The following is a 17,407-nucleotide window of genomic DNA, read 5'->3' on the forward strand; positions in this document are numbered from 1 at the left end:
ACTGCCATCTGGCACACTCTTCCCTCCCCCATACCGGTTTTCCCAGTAGGTGGTTTTGGTGAAGCAGAAACGACATCTGGGTGTCCGAAATACATATCGTGACTAACGTATTTTGGATTGCAAAAAATACGTTCTGAATGAAACACAGATCTATTGTTCTCCAGCATTCATTAAAATTTCTGTATCTTATAAACATGTCAAGACTCCCCAACAGAGTTAGCAAGAAAAATAAAGATATTACTTCATCATCTATGTTGCTTATTTCCAGTTACTAAAAAAAAGGTGTTTGCCCCAATGGATGCTCTTTTCCATACCTTCTGTGTGTTCTTTAGTCCCTGCCAGTCATGTTCCTCCATCCAAAGGGCTTTCTAAGATGATTTTGAGGTTCACAGACATAAAAATCTTATACTCTGAGCACACTATGGACTTACCCGGCCCCATGGAATGCCAGACTGATAAAGAAGATGATGAACACATGGTGTGTGCACCAGAACAACTCATAGGAGACCTGTCGGATGAACTCGGTGGAAGAGGTCATGATCAAGATTAAAGCCAGAGAGAGGACGAGGCCAGTAACACCCGCAATGGTTGTTAGCGATTCAGTGATGGTGTTCTAGAAGAAACAAACACAATGACATTGACATCTTTGTTCTACCTTTCCATTTTAGGGTCATTACTTGAGAGTCCATGCAGGGGGTAATGCAAGGTGTTCTTATCAGGAGCATATTAGCCTCGAAAAGGGGTCCCCATATGACTCAAGAGGGGAGCTTCCTTGTCCTTTCCTTTGCCCTGTTTGATGGCAGACATTTGCTTTGCTCCAATTTCATCAAATGCAATTGAATCCTTTACATGTTTTCCATCTGTATAAATCAACCTTCCTGTCAAAGATATTACATTAAATTGAAATGAAGACAATATATGAAAATGCATTTTAAGATAAAATACTGTAAAATAAACCCAAGTCTCAAGTTTTGAATCTTTAAAATAAAAATGTGGCTTGCCATGCCTTATTGCATTTTAACATTAATAAACACTTTTTTTGGAGAGATCCCTCAGGGGCATTCCTAATAAAGCAGCTGCACATTCTGTTCCCCTGGTAGTTATTCCTTGCTCTTGCTTTTTAATTGGAAGGACCATGACTTGCATTTCTTTCATGCCACCTCAGGAGGCTTGGAATAAGGCTTTGTAAATCCTAGGTGATCAATAAAGATACAGCTATTCTTATCTGGTAGACACTGCCAAAAGACTGGCATTCTGACCTGTCAGTGCAAGGGATGGTTAAAGAGCCTTTTAGAATATGAATCACAAAGCACTTTGTATTTACTGTGAGTTTTCCATACCCTTGCCAAGTCATTAGTATTCATACGTTGTGTTACTATCGTTGAGACGACCAACCGTGAGCTCAATAAACTCACACTGTATCTTTTGTCAGTAAAATCTCATTAATTTGGGCTGCTTTGAGATCTCAAGGTAATTTGGGTAGGGACTTCTCCTTGTTTATTTTTTTTTTTCCTTCATAGAGCAAATAGTTGAAATAAAATGGAAAGGGGTATGTCTAAAACATTTAAAAGATATATATTTTTTTGCAAGTGTACTCAGGCATTTTAGAAATCCATTTATATCATAGGCTATGCTAAATTCAAATCATCCTTCTTTGCTTATTAAGGCAAATCCCCACTTCCCTTTTCTTGCAACATATTTTTGTAGACTGGTTTGCGCAGCCGTGTACCCTCTAAAGTAATCCCACTGCATCTCTTTAAAAATACTCCATAATGCACACTTGGTGTTATGGGTACTTTCTCCAAATGTACCAATTTGTATTATTGATCTTTCTCCAAATACCCTAAAGTAGAGGGTTTCTTGAACTTAATTAACACTTACATAGTATATTGCTTCTAAAATTTTGAGAAAACTATATTGGGAGTAACTTAATTACCTTGTTAAATTGCTTTCAAAGTCCTTCTAATAAATATTATTCACTGTATCATCTTTTCAAAATACGGAGGTTTATTCTTGGTTGTCTGTAACAATGAACTTCAGTGCGGAAAAGCATTCACCCCAGAACACTTAGTAGGGAAAAGTGTTCACCCAAGTAGGTGCCAACATAAATACTGTGGCTCAAACGAGGGACCCCAAAGGCCTTTCCACAGGCTTACAGCATCTGTGTTTTTGACTTAACTTTGAAACTTGGGCTTCTGATTTTTGTCTGCTAAGAAAATGTAGCTCTCCTTGATTAATGGCCTGATATTGGAAATCATCTTAGGATAATTAGGGACATGCCGTGGAAGAATTTTCCCCCAAAGAGACTGAACTTTGCTTCTTCAAAAAAGGCTGCATAGGCAAAACGGTCATGAAAGAGATATTTCCACGACTGGAGTGCATTGTCTTGGATTCTTCTTGAACAATACTGATTTTTTTTAGCCTGTTCAACACGCTGTATGCCTATTCCAGTGGGGTAATTTGTGACCCGATATTTCGATCAGCCAGGACAAAAGGGGTAAGAGTGGAGGAAAGGAGAGGAATATCTTTATCTCCACAGGTGGATTTCTGGAGCTACATTTTTGGTTTTGTTTCCCACATGTGCTGCCACTCTATGTACACAGGTAATTAGCATGAATGATGTCACTAGCCGTGCAGGCCCGATTATGAAATTAGCTACTCGGCCCAGTATCTGATTTGGCAGATCAGCCAGCCCCATGTGTGCCAAAATATGGTATGGGAGAAGAGATCCAAAAACAATTTGTGAGTTGAAGATGAAGACATCCAGTTTTTAATCTATGGATGTAGAGGGCACTTCACGCCCTTTATGATTCCAACACCACCACCAACAAAAATGTATTGAATCATGAGCTGCTTTAAAATTTAAAATATCAGGGTTTTAACAGGTTATTGTATTTTCTGTTTAGGTGTATTTATTATGTTTTTCTATAAACTAATTAAGTGGCATCAGTTTTTCTTCTTGCTCATAACCTCTTAGCAACATTTATGAAAAAAATAGCTTTTTAAGAAAATGGTGAAATTGATGTTAACATTTGGCAGAAACTTCTCTCCAGCTCTTTTATTAATAGCTTTTTGAAACACAGTGTTCCTGATAACGCCACGGGAAAAGGAAGGACTTTTCAGATGAGAAACTAGGTAGCATGCAAGGACTCACTGTGTGGAAGGTCCGGATGGGGTTGAGGTAGCTCTCATTTGGGGCGTCGCCAAGTTTGGAAAGAGCGGCCGGAAGTCCCTCTGCTTGAGCTGACTGGCTCCAGTGATAACGCTGTAGGTTGCACAAATGGGCGATGATGTGGATGGCTACGGTTGAGGAGGTGAGATCAGACGTGGTCCATACAGATTTCTTCCTTTGTGGCTACTCAGAAATGCAATGCCTCTATGGTCAAGTTTCTCTGTTCTGGTTTGTGTAATCTCCAAAGAGTGATTTATTTGTGCATCTTTCCCAGTGTCTTGAATAGAGTGGATTGAATTGTTCTAAAGGCATGCTGTGACTTGCCACATCCATTTTAATTATAGGAAGAAATAAAGTAAATCTCAATTCCCCATAATTTAATTATAAACATATGCTCATTCTGTAAGTGGACTAGGTATTAGGATATCACAACATAATTATATATATGTGTTCCATTATATATAAAATTCCATATTATATATAGAACACATTCTGTTTTATACATATGTCTATGGATTCCGTATTTCATATCTTATGTAATATATTTTCCGAGCAATCACAGAGCATTATTCTTGAGTACTGTGTATCATATCCATGGACATCTGTGCATATGACAGATAGGATAGATACCAGGGAAGACTTTTTGTTCTCTTTCAGACATTATATTTTCTTTTCTTCCTTTATATATCTCAGTGTATATGTATATTCACTCCTACACATACACATATACACACTATCTTTGCATGTGTTATTCCTAGAGGATTGGAATAAGTTAGTATTTATAGAACTAATCCTCTCGGTATATTCTTAAGAAGAAAACTCAACTTTCTAATTCTGAGAATTGGTGATGTCTAAATTCTAAATGAGGAGAACTTGCTCAGGAACACAGCATAATTTAGCCTGAGGAGTCTGTGCCCAATGCCACTCTTTTCTGTCTTGTAAAATCTGTGGGGAAGCTAGCAGTCACAACATCCAGACAAGGACCTCCTCCTGATGCTTTTCCTGCAAATGAAAACCCTATTGGGTGACCCGTTGATACCAGCCATTGGGATCAGATTCAAGTGTGAAATGAGAATTCATTACCCAGGGTGTAGATAACTTCCCAGTTGATACCGCCCCCCGCCCCACCATGAAAAGCAGCAGTGGCTGCTAATTTCATACAGTCACTACACATTGTAGGCAAATTCTGGAATCCTCCATGGCTGTACATTGTGGGTTGAGGTGCGGGGAGTGGAGGAAAAAGGAACAGCAGAGACTTCTGAGAAGACTGGTGGCATTCTGGTCCCCGTAGTCCTAAGAGCAGATGTATTTAGAAATGCCATCTGCCATTTAGCTTTACTCTCTGTCCCCTGATTTTCTTTGATCAGAGCCATTCCCTTTTCTGACCAGCAAAGTTGTTTTCATGCTTTAAGACCCAACTCAAAAGTTGTTTTCTATCAAGTATCTTTCAATTTCACTGTACCAATGATGCCAATGATACAGCAATGATTTAATTATAACACTTCCTAGACATTCCTGTTATGAGTATTTATTTACTTCTATAACCTTAACACTTGGCACATTGCTTACTACCAGTATGTACTGAATAAGATTTTGCTGAGTGATAATGAGTTTACAGGAAGGGAGGACGGTCAGCTGGTTGTCTGTAGCTGCAACATTACTGGAGTACTGTTTTCCCTGCTAATACTTTTTCTTTTTTTTGCACATTTTCTTGCACTCTTAAAGTTGGAAATCACTTCAAATATGCCTTTAGTTGAAGCTCAACTAAGAAGGCAAAGCACGGTGGTATTTCTGAGTCCATGATGTTAACTGTCTCCTTATGGGTATGGTGTGAGTAGCACCAAAAGGTCATTGTACTTCTTTCTTATGTTCCATTTGTCAATTAATGTGGTGGTGTCTATGCAGGACTGCCTTGTATAGTCTCAGTGTCCACAAAGCTAGAAACATTTGTCTAGTAGTCATCTCTCCCTATATGCTATATATGAAATGACAAATTTGTGGTAAATTGAATGCAAACATCTTTAGCAGTATTCCTAATTACTGTTTTCTGACAATCAGCATAATTTTTTTTTAAACAGGTCCTATTTCTCATAGCTAACAGATACTGAATACTTACTATACTCCAAACACCGTTATAGATGCTTTGGGCATATTATCTCACTTAATACTCAGGTATTAGCCTTACTGCCATTTGACAGACCAGGATTCAAAAAGTTATGGCACTTGTAGTTCATTAAAGGCAAAGGTGGGATAAACCCTGTTTGCCTGAATCCAGAGCCCCATTTTTTACCTTTAAGTTATATTACTTCTTTTCACTTCAATAAATGTTATGCTTTATTGAAAGCCAGTTTCTCCTGTGGCTTTGGTAAAACTCTTTGAATGGCTCACTTGGTGTCTTTAGAATCAAACAGCTCCTAAGACCGACTGTAATCCTTGGAGTCCTCTTTGCAGGTGGGTGTAAACTCTCCTTTTACTCTCTGCCCCTTTACCCTCATCCTTCTGCCTGTGGCTGTCCCCGGTTCTCCTCCACGGACTAAAGTACACCAGACAGAGTGGAGCTGTTCCCATTTTACAGAAGTGGATATTGAGCTTCAAGCCAAATCAAGTGCCAACACTTACTGATTCCATAATCTGTGACATCCAGAAAGGAAGTACAGGACAGATTCTGTGTCTTTAATATTCTGCATTCCATAGCATTCTCCTCCTGTGTACGGAGTTGTGGTTCACAATCTATTTCCTATTAGATTGATTTCCACATGATAATTTGACACTGTTAAACTAGATTTAAGTCCATTTATTGAATGAGCAAAGATATTGAACTATTTATTTATTTTTATTGCCGGGTCTCCTATAACAGAGCTGAGGAAGCTAATGAAGTAGTATAAGAAAACCCAGGATAATTTTTAGGAGGTAGCTCCTGAGGGAATCTGTTGAGAACTACTCTTCCCAGCTTTTTTTTCATTACTTTAAAATTCATGTCTGAACTATTCCTTTGCTCCAACAGCCTCCATTTTGTTTTCTTTTTTACAGGTAATAAGATAACAAGTAGAATATCTTGTTTCATTCATCTCAGGAATTCTCAGAAGGAAAACTACTTGTGCCCATTTGGTTTGTCTAAACATTTTATTTCCTCTGACATTGGACCCTAATTTTATTGTGATCTTGGTTTCGAATGAACGGTACCCCACCCACGAACTCCATGGCTGCTGGGACTTGGTAGATGCCCAGGGAGATACTGATTTTGTTGTTTTTCAGACATTATATGTTCCATTCTTCCCGTTACACACTTCAGTTATTTTATTTTATTATTTTTAAAGATTCATTTATTTGAGAGAGAGGCAGAAGGAGAGAGCTAACTTCCTGCTGAGCGGAGAGCCGGACATGGGGCTTGATCTTATGACCCCTGAAATCATGACCTGAGTCAAGAACGAGAGCCAGGAGCTCAACCGACTGAGCCACCCAGGTGCCCCGCTTCAGTAATTTTGATATGAATAGCCATGCTATCTACGCTGACAGTGCCTGTTTCTCCAAGCATGTGATCCAATGGTGATAGGGTTGGACTTTCTTCTCTCTCACTCATCAGAATCCTATCCTGTTACTAGAGTTGTTAAAATGTAGCTGGAAAGACACTGAGAAGGACACCTCTCAGTTACTTCTTTACTTTCAGCCCACTTTCTTATCTTTCTCATCTGTAAAATGGGTGGACTGAACGGAAACGAGATGATATCTTGGTTCCTTTCCAGCAGTCAGGCTCCTGTGTCTCCTTCAAAATTAACTGGGGACATTTATCATCCAAAGGGGTCTGTAGTCTAATGGAAAAGTGATGCAAATACGGAACACATGTTTTAATGTTTTCAAAAGCAACACTGGCTTAAGCAGACTTTTAATTTTGTAGCGAATCCCATGCCATCATTTATGCCAGTGGGCTCTTCCCCATGCCCCTGAGGACTTTCTGCCCAGCCCGTAGAAAAGCCCGAGATACACATTTTCAGAATCCACCCAAATGCTAGGGCTAAAAGTTGCTATAACTGGGTCTTTTCACAATCCTATTTTCTCACCAAAGTACTTTTACAGTTAAAAGAGAGCAGCAGTCTTGGACAAACCACAAATGCACATTTAATTGGTGTGTGAACTTCTGAGTTCAAATAAGGAGCTTTTATTGAAGAGCGAACCAAAAAAAATCATAAAGGCTACAATTAGAGCCAGTTGCCCTGAGAAAGTTTCTTTTCCTTCTTTCTTTCCTTCTTTTTATTTTTCAGGAGATCAAAGGAAGCATAATTGAGGGAGAATCTTGGAAGGGCGGTCAGTTTTTGCTATCTTTCTGCCTGCCTGTCAGTGATAACAGTCATTTTGGAGTTAGTCACCTCCTAATTAAGCAGCCATCAGAAATAAGGACCCAGGGACAAATCCTGGCTGTGCATCTACAGCCAGAGCCTGGCCCCCCAACTTTTAAGTCTGCGGTCTGATTTCCGCAGGAATGCACATGGACTCTGGCACTCTAGACTACTGCATGCCACTCATTTGTAAATCAAGTTCAGTTATGCTGGACAGGACAGGGGAGACAGCCTCCTTGGAGGTCCCAATGCTTCTTGCGGAACTGGATTAGTAACAATTCTTTAGCAATCTGGTCCTGAAGAATTGGGCGTCTATCCTGGGGTCTCCAAGTCTTTCTATTCAGTACCTTTCCTCTGAGTGCACTCCTATCAACCTGTCTCTTATGTTTATTGAGCTTTATAAACTAATTTTAGCAGCGCATCAGGAGCTGCCTGTGGGTAGTTGTGAGCCATTTGGGTCACTATTCACAGCTCCCTTTGAAGAACGATCTTGCTTACAGAACTGCTATTCAGTTGGAAGATCTTTAAGGTCCATTCTGGACCACAGAGTCCAGAAGGATCCACATTCATAAGAATGAAGGGGCTGTGAGGCTGGAATTTTTATACCACTGGGGTTATAGGTCCCTGAAAATGATTTATTAGCGGTTGAAGAATGCTCCAGCGGCTCTTATCATAGGCAGGCAAGTGGGAAGGCAGGAAGCCAGGAGAAGAGTTTCTGTCACTGCATTTTCGGTGATGCCCTTGATTATAGATACCATTGTTTGTCTCGCTCCTCCTCCCCAGCCTGCTTCCACCAGGCTCTAATTACATCCTTTAATGATTTGACCAATTAAAGCCTGCAGTTCAACTTATAGAGGAACGGATGAGAAATTAGGGGCTGGCACGCAAACTTCGATGCGGATGCTCTTCTTCCAAGGTTACACACCTCTATTAAGCCAGTCGGCTATTTGAAAAGTGGCATAATGGGCGATGCTAATAAAATAAGCACGGGGACATTTTCAGCGGCTCCCAAGTGAATACACCAGAAGGACGAAATGTGAAAAGCAAAGGGATATCTACGAAACCAGGGCATAGCTTTTTTTTTTTTTTTTCTTCTAAAAGCGCAGTTGCCAGCCGCATTTCTTAGTTAGTGTGAAATGTAATAATTGCTATGTCAGGGCTTGGAGAAGCAGAGAGCTCTCTCCCCACCCTCCTGCCTCTGCTGGGAATGGAAACAGCCCTGCGCTGCTGGTTGCCATGGTGGTGGGGGATGGTGGTGGGGGATGAGTGCTTTGCTCTCTGAAGCAGTCTGACCCTGCGGGGGTGTGGGGGGCTGTTTAGAGCCCAGGGATGTTTGGGATCCCTGCAAAGCAGTGGAGATTCAAGCAGAAGAGACCCCCCGCCCCGAGTGGTATTTGATTCTCTCCAGGGATTTGTGAGGGAAGGAGGGAGAAGAGCGTGCTGCTTCCTCTTGTTGCCGCAGAATGTGAATTTATCTTGGACGACCAGCATCATTTTGAATCTCTTCATCTCTTCCCTGCCTACATCCTGTTTCCTCCCCTGCCACCCCCCGCCCCCCTCTCCAAGCTGCTGCTGGGTCCCTGAACAACTTCTGTACGGTCTTGTACCTTTCCTGCAAATTCCCCCAATCCTTTTTGCCAGCTGGCTGACTCCTGCTCATCCTCAGGTTTGACCAAATTTGTTGAGGATTAATGTGACAGGGGCTGGGAAAGCCAAGCCAGGTAAGGCCCATCTCAGCCCCTGAGGAGATCAGAGTCTGGAGAAATTTTACTCTGTAGTAGGAGGCATGACAGGGGCAGGCAGGAGAGGTGGGCTGGGAGCTCAGACCCAGAGGGTCAGGGGAAGACAGGCCAGGCAGGGAGTCCCAGATATGGCAACACCTTATCTACTGAGGAAGGAAAGGAAGAGCATTTAACATGAAGGGGGTAAAAGGAGCAAAGGCACAGACTACTCAGGGACCCAGTGGCTGGGCATTGCCAGGGGAAGAAGCAAGGGGGTATGGAGAGAGATGAGAGTGGAGGAGGGAGCAGGGCTCACAGAACGGAACCCGCTGGCCATGCTAGACTTGGAGGTGATTCTCTTTGCAATAGTGGCGAGCCGATGGATGGCCTCGTAGTCTCCGGTTTCCAAGAGACATCCTGACAACTAGTCCGCACATCTAGAGATGGGTAGATTGTATTCTTGTTCTTTTAATTTCATAGAAGAAAAAGCTTTTTAAAAAACTTATCTGAGATCACAGGACCAATCAGTAGCAGGGGAATAAAATAATTTGGTTGCCTGGTTCTAGTTAACTGCTGTCCCTGCTAAATTATTAGTGCCTATGCTACTTGTGGGTTATAGCTTCTCTTAGGGTATCTTGCACATGGGGGACACATTCAGTACACATCACTGATGCATTTATCCTATTGATATATGATTACACAGAAAGAAATATACATACCCAAGGGTTTAAGGACAAAATTATTGCAGAACATATTTTCCTTTTTTTTTTTTTTTTGCTTTTTTTTATTATGTGTTTCGATGCTGTGGGGTTTTTTGGTTCCTTCTCTCTTTCTCTTAGAGTTTAGTTCTGCCTTAATCCTATTGCATAGTCATAATATCTTTCCTGCCATTTTACTGTCTTTTATCTGCTCTTTTAATACAGGAATTCAAGATTCTCACGATTTTAAAGGAAACCTGGAGAATCCTTGAATTCCTTTTCTGAAGAACCTTCCAAGGAGCAGTCTGGACCTCGCCCTGACAACATCCACGAGAGGGAACTCTGTATTCTCAGGGACACTCATTCCAATTTTAAGGTCTGGATGATTCCATATCTGAGCTGAAATCTGCTTCCCTGAGTCTTCATTCCTTTATGCATTCAACTCATACATCAAAGGTTTTTGGCACCTCTGTAGATGGTAGCCCAAGTAGCCTTGGACATTAAGATGCATTAGCTTGTTCTCTGCCCTCCATCCCTTGGCTGGTTTTCTCTGGGACATGATGTCTCTTTACCCTTATTTCTTAACAAACCACAAAGACCATTTGCAAGCATTTCCTGGGTTGGTTTAATCTGGCATTGAGGACAATAGATGGGGAAATCTCCCCACACGTCTCACTGCACACCCAAAGTTGTGTTAATTGGTACTCGGGCACTGTCTGTCATGTCTTGTTGCTTAATTAAATCCACATTTGTTTTGAGTGTTCTTCTTACTCTGCTGTTTTTTATGCATGAGAGGATAAAAACAAATGATGAAAACGTTTTATAGTTAAATTAGTTTGGGGGAAACAGTCCTGAACCATAAGTCCTCATTGTGCAGATAGCCTTTCATTTCCGTGTTATTTGTTGTCCAACAAAACCACAAATGAGTTAGTTATTGCTCGGTTTCTTTTTTTTCCTCCGCAGAGTTTAACCTTGGCCCTGTATGCTAATTTTTATTGTATTTTTCTTGAATTCTCTTGTCTTCTTATTCAAGAAATAACAATAACACTATATATGCTCTAAAGCCTTGTATCTTTTCAAGGTCCTTTATTATCCACTGGCTCAATACAATCCGGACCCCTCTTCACCTGCTCTTCCTTTTCTTTTTTCTTTTACTGCCTATGATACCATTTTCCTACGTCCGTGAATGAGATTTTGAGTATAGGTCAGTTTTATTTCCAATGTGAATTATATCGAGTAGCACAGTATTCATTTTGCAAATAGGTATTTATTGTTGTCTTCTCAACAAGCTTATTATTCACAAATGACAATGGAGTTTCATTAACTTTTCCCTGACAAACTGAAGTCTTGGTAGGGAAGACAGCAAGAGTTTAAACTAGAAATTTAAAAATCCATTTATATAAGGTTTATGTGGTCAAATGGAAGGCAAAGATTTATTTAAGGGTGAGCCTTTGGCGGAGGAGGAACTAAAGCAAAACTTAGAAGTTAAACATTAGATTTTATAAAATGCACTCGGCAATGAGTAAGAAGCTCTTACCTCCATTAATAGCTATCCCATAGGCGACCAGTTTGTGGAATTTGAGATTTTTATCTAATTGCCTCCTCCATGGGCCTCTGCAGCACTGGAGTGACAGAAAATAAAAGTCTTGTTTGGAGAAGAATCAGGGATGACAGCATCCTGAGAGCTAAGAGAGCAGGACCCATGCACTCCCTCTGTCTACATTCCTGAAGGTCGGGCAATGGGGCTCAGAAGTTAGTGGCCAGTAATTAGTCCCAGAGGTAAAACCAAATGGTTATTACTGGCTTTGCTGACTTTTTATCTCAGTAAAAGTGAATGAGATAGTATAGTTCCCTGACTCTAAGTCCAAATTCTAGAATAAACCTGCTAATCTCCATGCTCCAACTAGTTTTAGGAAATGAAGATGGAAACCGTCATTCTCATGGATGTGGTTTAAGCCGTCTGTAAACTATTCCTTATTACACAAAGAACAGCACTATATTCATCTACCTCTAAATATTCATAAAATTATGATGATGATTATATAATAAATTATCTCATCTAGTTAGGGTTATTGACATTCTCATTTTTCTCTATAGCACATTACTCTGTTCGGCAGGAAACACGGTACCCAACACACTGAAGTCAATATAATTAGGAAATGTCCTGTTATGTCTAGTAGGGGTTAAAGTCTACATACTGAAATCTGTGCACTGTGCTTGTGCTTTCCTGGGCAGAGAGCTCAGAAAGATGCATCCTTAGTGACATTTGGCTCAAGTGCTTATTTTTCTCCTTTCAATTAGAAATTGAACAGTTGAAACTATTATAATACTTCCATCTTTGAGAGTTGGGTCAATTCTATTGCCCATCTTTTTCCAGAGGAGCAAATACATCAGGGAAAGGCTGAGCAATGACTCCAATGTCATGCAGGGAGGGAAAGACAAGATCAGAAGTCACACCAGATGTACTGATTCCTGATTTTCAGTTTTAGCCACTATGTTCTCTCTTACAAAGAAACCAACTTTAATTCAAACAGGATTATTAGGAATTTCACAGTAAAATACATCTTTATCTTCCATGGTGCTTATATTAGGACATTAAAACAATGGAAATTATTTCAAATATTTTAGTACTTACAGTACTTGTCCCTCTCATGAATGAAATAAGGTTTCGACTGATTGGTAACAGAATCAGCATGCAGTTAAAATTCAGACACACTGCAGATGCTCGTGCCCAAGCCAACGTTGACTGTCCACATGTAAAGACACAGGAAAGAGATGCAGTGAGAGTAAGGAAGCTGGGGAAAACAGAACGTTTTCCGAAATGATAATGTGTAGTCACCAACTCTACTTACACCCAGAATAACACGCGTGTAAAGGAAAGATTCTTCCTCTTCATACCAACAGAATGTGTCAATAAACAGATATAAATTCACTCCCAGCCACAAGAGCTAGTGTTGAATGAAAAGAGACCAATCAATACTATCTTCAATCTTTTCTTCTGTTCAAAATCACTTGGGTTCTTCTTTTAAAGTGAAATGAAGAGCTTCTCAGTGTTAATCAGACTTACTCTACACTTATTTCTCATAGATCAGTTTTTAACAGTGATTACAATGTTAATAAATTGTTAACTTTATAAAAAAGATTTTAAACACATATGGTATACTTTAAGGAATTTAATGAAAAGTACAAAACCTTCCTAATCAACATCACTCTAGTGTTTTAAATCAATGATGGCAAAAGGAGGAAATCTTTAAAAACAACTCAGAAAGTACTCTAGAAAATTTCCAATTTCATAGTCTAATTCAAAGACTTCATTTGATTTAGAGAAACATTCATACATTATGCAAAAACAAACTACTTGACTTTAAAAATAATTAAAAATGAACTCATTCGAAAAACAACTTTACATGATTCTGTAAGGATAAATTAAATATATCTACTGAATGTTTTCTAACAAGTTTTAGTCTTTTACCAAAGTAATACTTCAAGCTATTTAACATTCCTGTACAAATTATCTTAAAAGTCAAAGACTGTCTAATATATATATTTAAACTTGAATAGCAAAAGTAATACTTACTACTAATATGATGGAGAGACTCTCATTCAAAATCCAGCACCCCATTCTGACAGCTTTGCTCTGTTGCTGTCAGCAAATTATTTCTTTCATTCACCTGAGCCTGGCTGCTGTATCCTTAGTAAGGGCTTCCCTGCTAAATTATTTTGTCTTTTTGTCTTAGGAAGCACCTACTGGGAACAGCTCTCGAGGAATTTCTAATTAAGGACTTCTTGCCAAAGGCACATCACCAGGCTGACATGCCTCATGACCTGGGTGAATACAAGGCAAGTCTCTGTCTAATGATTCTCTTCTTCAAAGATTTCATAAGAAAAGAAAGCTCGTTTTATTAAATTATCCTCATGTACTTTATACCCCATTCATTTTCTACATGATTGCAGTCAAGATGATAATAAGTCTTTATGTAAATTTGAGAAATAACCTCACTGACGGAGGTCGGGTACAGCAAAATACTTCACTTGAACTTTTTCTATTTTATTTCCTCTACTTTTTTACTCCCCCCCCTTTTAAAAAAATTCCTTTATAGAAGATACAGAATGATGGTAAATAAACATGAATTAAACAGTTTTTCAGAAGACGGTGAAGAAAAGAGAAACAGATCTTTGGGTATGACTCTAAAGATTGAAGTAGATGATATTTGTGGGATTGATGGAATGAATGTTATTTCCACCCCATTCGAACTTGGTGAACCCACGAGATAGATGAGATTATCATAGTGAATCCAGAAAAAAAGAAAAAAAGAAAAAAGAGCTGTGCATAAGTCCAGCCATTTTATGCTTTTGTGTTCCTTACAAGAACTATGACTATTTTGGTAGACAAAGTTGTTCCAGTTGAAGCAATTTGCTTGTTACTCCTGACCCAAGTATTTCATTTAAAAATTTCAGATAATTAAGATGAAAATAAGAGGAGAGTTGCACCATTTAAACAATTGCCTAAGCTTCTGTGTCTTTATGTGGTGAATCCATTTAGTGGTCCTACAAGAATTTTTTAAAAATTTTTTAAAGTTGATAGGAACAGTAATTTGATATTCAATGATCTATATAATGATAGTAATGATAATAATAATAATAATAATAATAATAATAGTATTAATCCTAAATTTTAAATAAGTAATCCAGGCACTAGGTTAAGAACTTTTTGATATCGTCCAATTAAGTCATGCATTAACTCTATGGGGTATGTATTAAAAGCTCCATTACATGCATGTAGAGAGAGGCCCAGTGAAGTAACTTGCAGTAGGAGATGTTGGGACTTGAATTTGGTTCTCTCTGAATTGAGCATCTTTATTGTTGATTGCTACCTTACACTGTGTTTTTTTAATTAAATATTAATATATGGATTTGTGCATCAAACCTACTTAAGTACAGATATTAATCTCATTCCTATAAATTGGACATATTTAAGCTATAGGAATTCCTCTAATTTAATTTGTTAATTACAAATAAATAAGTTATTATGTATGATTAACTTTCTTGTCCATTGTAACATAATGATAATGAATTATAGAAAATGGAAATGACCCATATGATCTAGTAATCCTATTGCTGTGTATTTACTCAAAGAAAATAAAAACACTAATTTGGAAGGACATATGCACCCCTATGTTTACTGCAACATTATTTAAAATAGGTAAGATATAGAAGCGATGTAAGTGTCTGCCTGTGGAAGCATGGGTAAAGAAGATATAGTACAGACCCCGCCAACACACATACTCACACACAATGGAGTATTAGTCATAAAAAAGAACGATATCTTGCCCTTTGTGACAAATGGATGGGGTTAGAAAGTATTGTGCTAAGTGAAATAGGCCAGACAAAGAAAGACAAATACCGTATAATTTCATGTATATGTGAAATCTAAAAAACAAAACAAACCAACAAACAAAAACAGACTCATAAATACACAGAACAAACTAGTGGTTGGAGGGGTGCTGTGGATAGGGGATGAGTGAAACAGATAAAGGAGATTAAGGGATACAAACTTCCAGTTATAGAATAAAGAAATCATGGGAATGAAAAGTAAGGCATATGGTCAATAATATCCTAGTAACTTTGTATGGTGACAAATAGTAACTATACTGACCATGGTGAGCATTGTATGCAGTTGTTAAATCACTAAGTTGTGCACCTGAGACCAATGTAACATGGTCTGCTAACTGTCCTTCAATAAGAAAGATTAAAAAAATTAATACATAGGCTATCTTGTAGGAACCATGTTTTTTATCTTCTCTGTAAAAAGATGCTTTTGGAATCTTGGGGTCTTCAGATGCAGGGAAGGGACTGTCCTTCGGTTGGCTAATTCCTAGTGAGAGCAAACACTTTACACAGGGACTCATCTTTGATGTGCAAACAACCCATCCAGAGTGCATGCCCCCCAATTACCTCCTTTACCAAACTCTCTCTCGCATACCAACCTGATGTTGTCTCTGCACCAGGGACTGTAACCAGGGACCACCCCTCCAGTTCAGAGCCTATAGAAATTTTTCAAATGACCCAATCCTAAACTTGTTCAGCTTGCTCTCGCTGCATTGCCCATGTCTTCCTGAAAAAACAGTACAATAGCTGCTCTGGCCCACGCTCTCCCTCTTGCTCCTCCTCCTCCTGACCTACCCTGCTTCTTCCCCTTGTGGCCTGGCGTGGTATGACTTGGGAACTAGAAGTGATAAATTCTTTCAAGGCAGCTGTCTGCCTTGATTGAAACAAATACTGCATTGAAACAACTTGCTTACGATACTTGATTGTAACCAATCCCAGGTACATTTTAAAACACCTGTATTCCTAAACATCTTGAACTTTGGAGTCACAGATTAAGGATTTTGAAGAACGGATGCATTTTCTACGTGTCATCCGGCTCTGACTCTGTTACGCCTTTTAAGTCTGTTTCTCCATTTTTCTGCTAGGGCTAATTATAATATTTACCGCATAGAGCTAATCCTGTTGCTTCTTCACCTCCAATTCCCCTAACTGACACTTAGACACCCACACTCACAAACACACTCACACTTCCGGGAGATGATGCCTATCCAGGAGAGGTCTTAGATTTACCTGCAACAATGTAGCAAATTTGCTTCTCTTTAGAAAAAGACATCGTTCTTAAAGAATTTTCCCCTCTAGAAGTATATAAAAGTACAGGTATTTTGGCAGCATTAACCTGAGGTTAGAGTGCGCTTAGTGAAATATTTTCAGTAGCCTGTTTAATAGCGAGCAATATAAAGATGTAAAGTCTTCATGTTCATTTCTTTAAGTCAATAATCTTCCATGATGAAATGATTTGTTATTTCTGAAGTGTTTAGGATTTACATATCTTAGAGGCCTTATTCAGTTGGGTTATAAAAATTAATTCAGAGAGAATACATCTAGAATTTTATACTATCTTGTCTATTTTAGATTCAATAAGTGTGAGGAAGGCTGGAACCTTCCAGCCTTCTGTACTCTTCCCACAGCGTTACAAATCAGACGCATGTTTTGCTGAATAATAATGTGTAGTCACATTTTTGGTTAATTGCTGAGGATGTTGCTAGTGCCACAGCAAAAGTAAAATGTAAAGGTTTAGGTTATAAACACATCTTTCTCTACTCCATTCTTATTTGTAAAGTGCCATGTGTTTTATTCCTCATTTGAATATGTAAAGACACGTTGTGTTCAAGCGTAGCTATTATTCATTTATAGACTACAAAAATGGTTCACAGTTGTATTATAAGAGTATAACTCATGACTTTACTTCAGTGTTTTTCTTCAGACATTTTATTTTTTTAGAACTTGCAATGATATTTAGTTTACTCATATAAAAATATGTGAACTTCAAATTATATTCAAATTCATTCAGAGCTCAACACTTTTGTGCAACTGATGTATATATCTTTTCATCTCAACTTTTCTATTTTCACATTTAAGAATAATCTGATGATA

The 17,407-nt window shown here is 38.8% G+C and overlaps 1 protein-coding gene across 1 annotated transcript in view; it reads right to left on the bottom strand.

Moving 5' to 3' along the window:
- NOX3 (NADPH oxidase 3) overlaps positions 1 to 13,547 on the bottom strand; it is a 56,859-nt gene extending 43,312 nt beyond the window's left edge. Inside the window, exons 1-6 of the mRNA XM_047734063.1 lie at positions 13,503 to 13,547; positions 12,778 to 12,873; positions 12,561 to 12,671; positions 11,463 to 11,547; positions 3,155 to 3,300; positions 432 to 613 (exon numbers count right to left, since the gene is read on the bottom strand). Of these exons, the coding sequence (XP_047590019.1) occupies positions 432 to 613; positions 3,155 to 3,300; positions 11,463 to 11,547; positions 12,561 to 12,671; positions 12,778 to 12,873; positions 13,503 to 13,547 (665 nt within the window). The remainder of the gene's footprint in view (positions 1 to 431; positions 614 to 3,154; positions 3,301 to 11,462; positions 11,548 to 12,560; positions 12,672 to 12,777; positions 12,874 to 13,502) is intronic.
- Between the last annotated feature and the right edge of the window lie 3,860 nt (positions 13,548 to 17,407).

This window comes from Lutra lutra, chromosome 6, assembly GCF_902655055.1.
Source record: "Lutra lutra chromosome 6, mLutLut1.2, whole genome shotgun sequence".
Taxonomy (NCBI): Eukaryota; Metazoa; Chordata; class Mammalia; order Carnivora; family Mustelidae; genus Lutra; species Lutra lutra.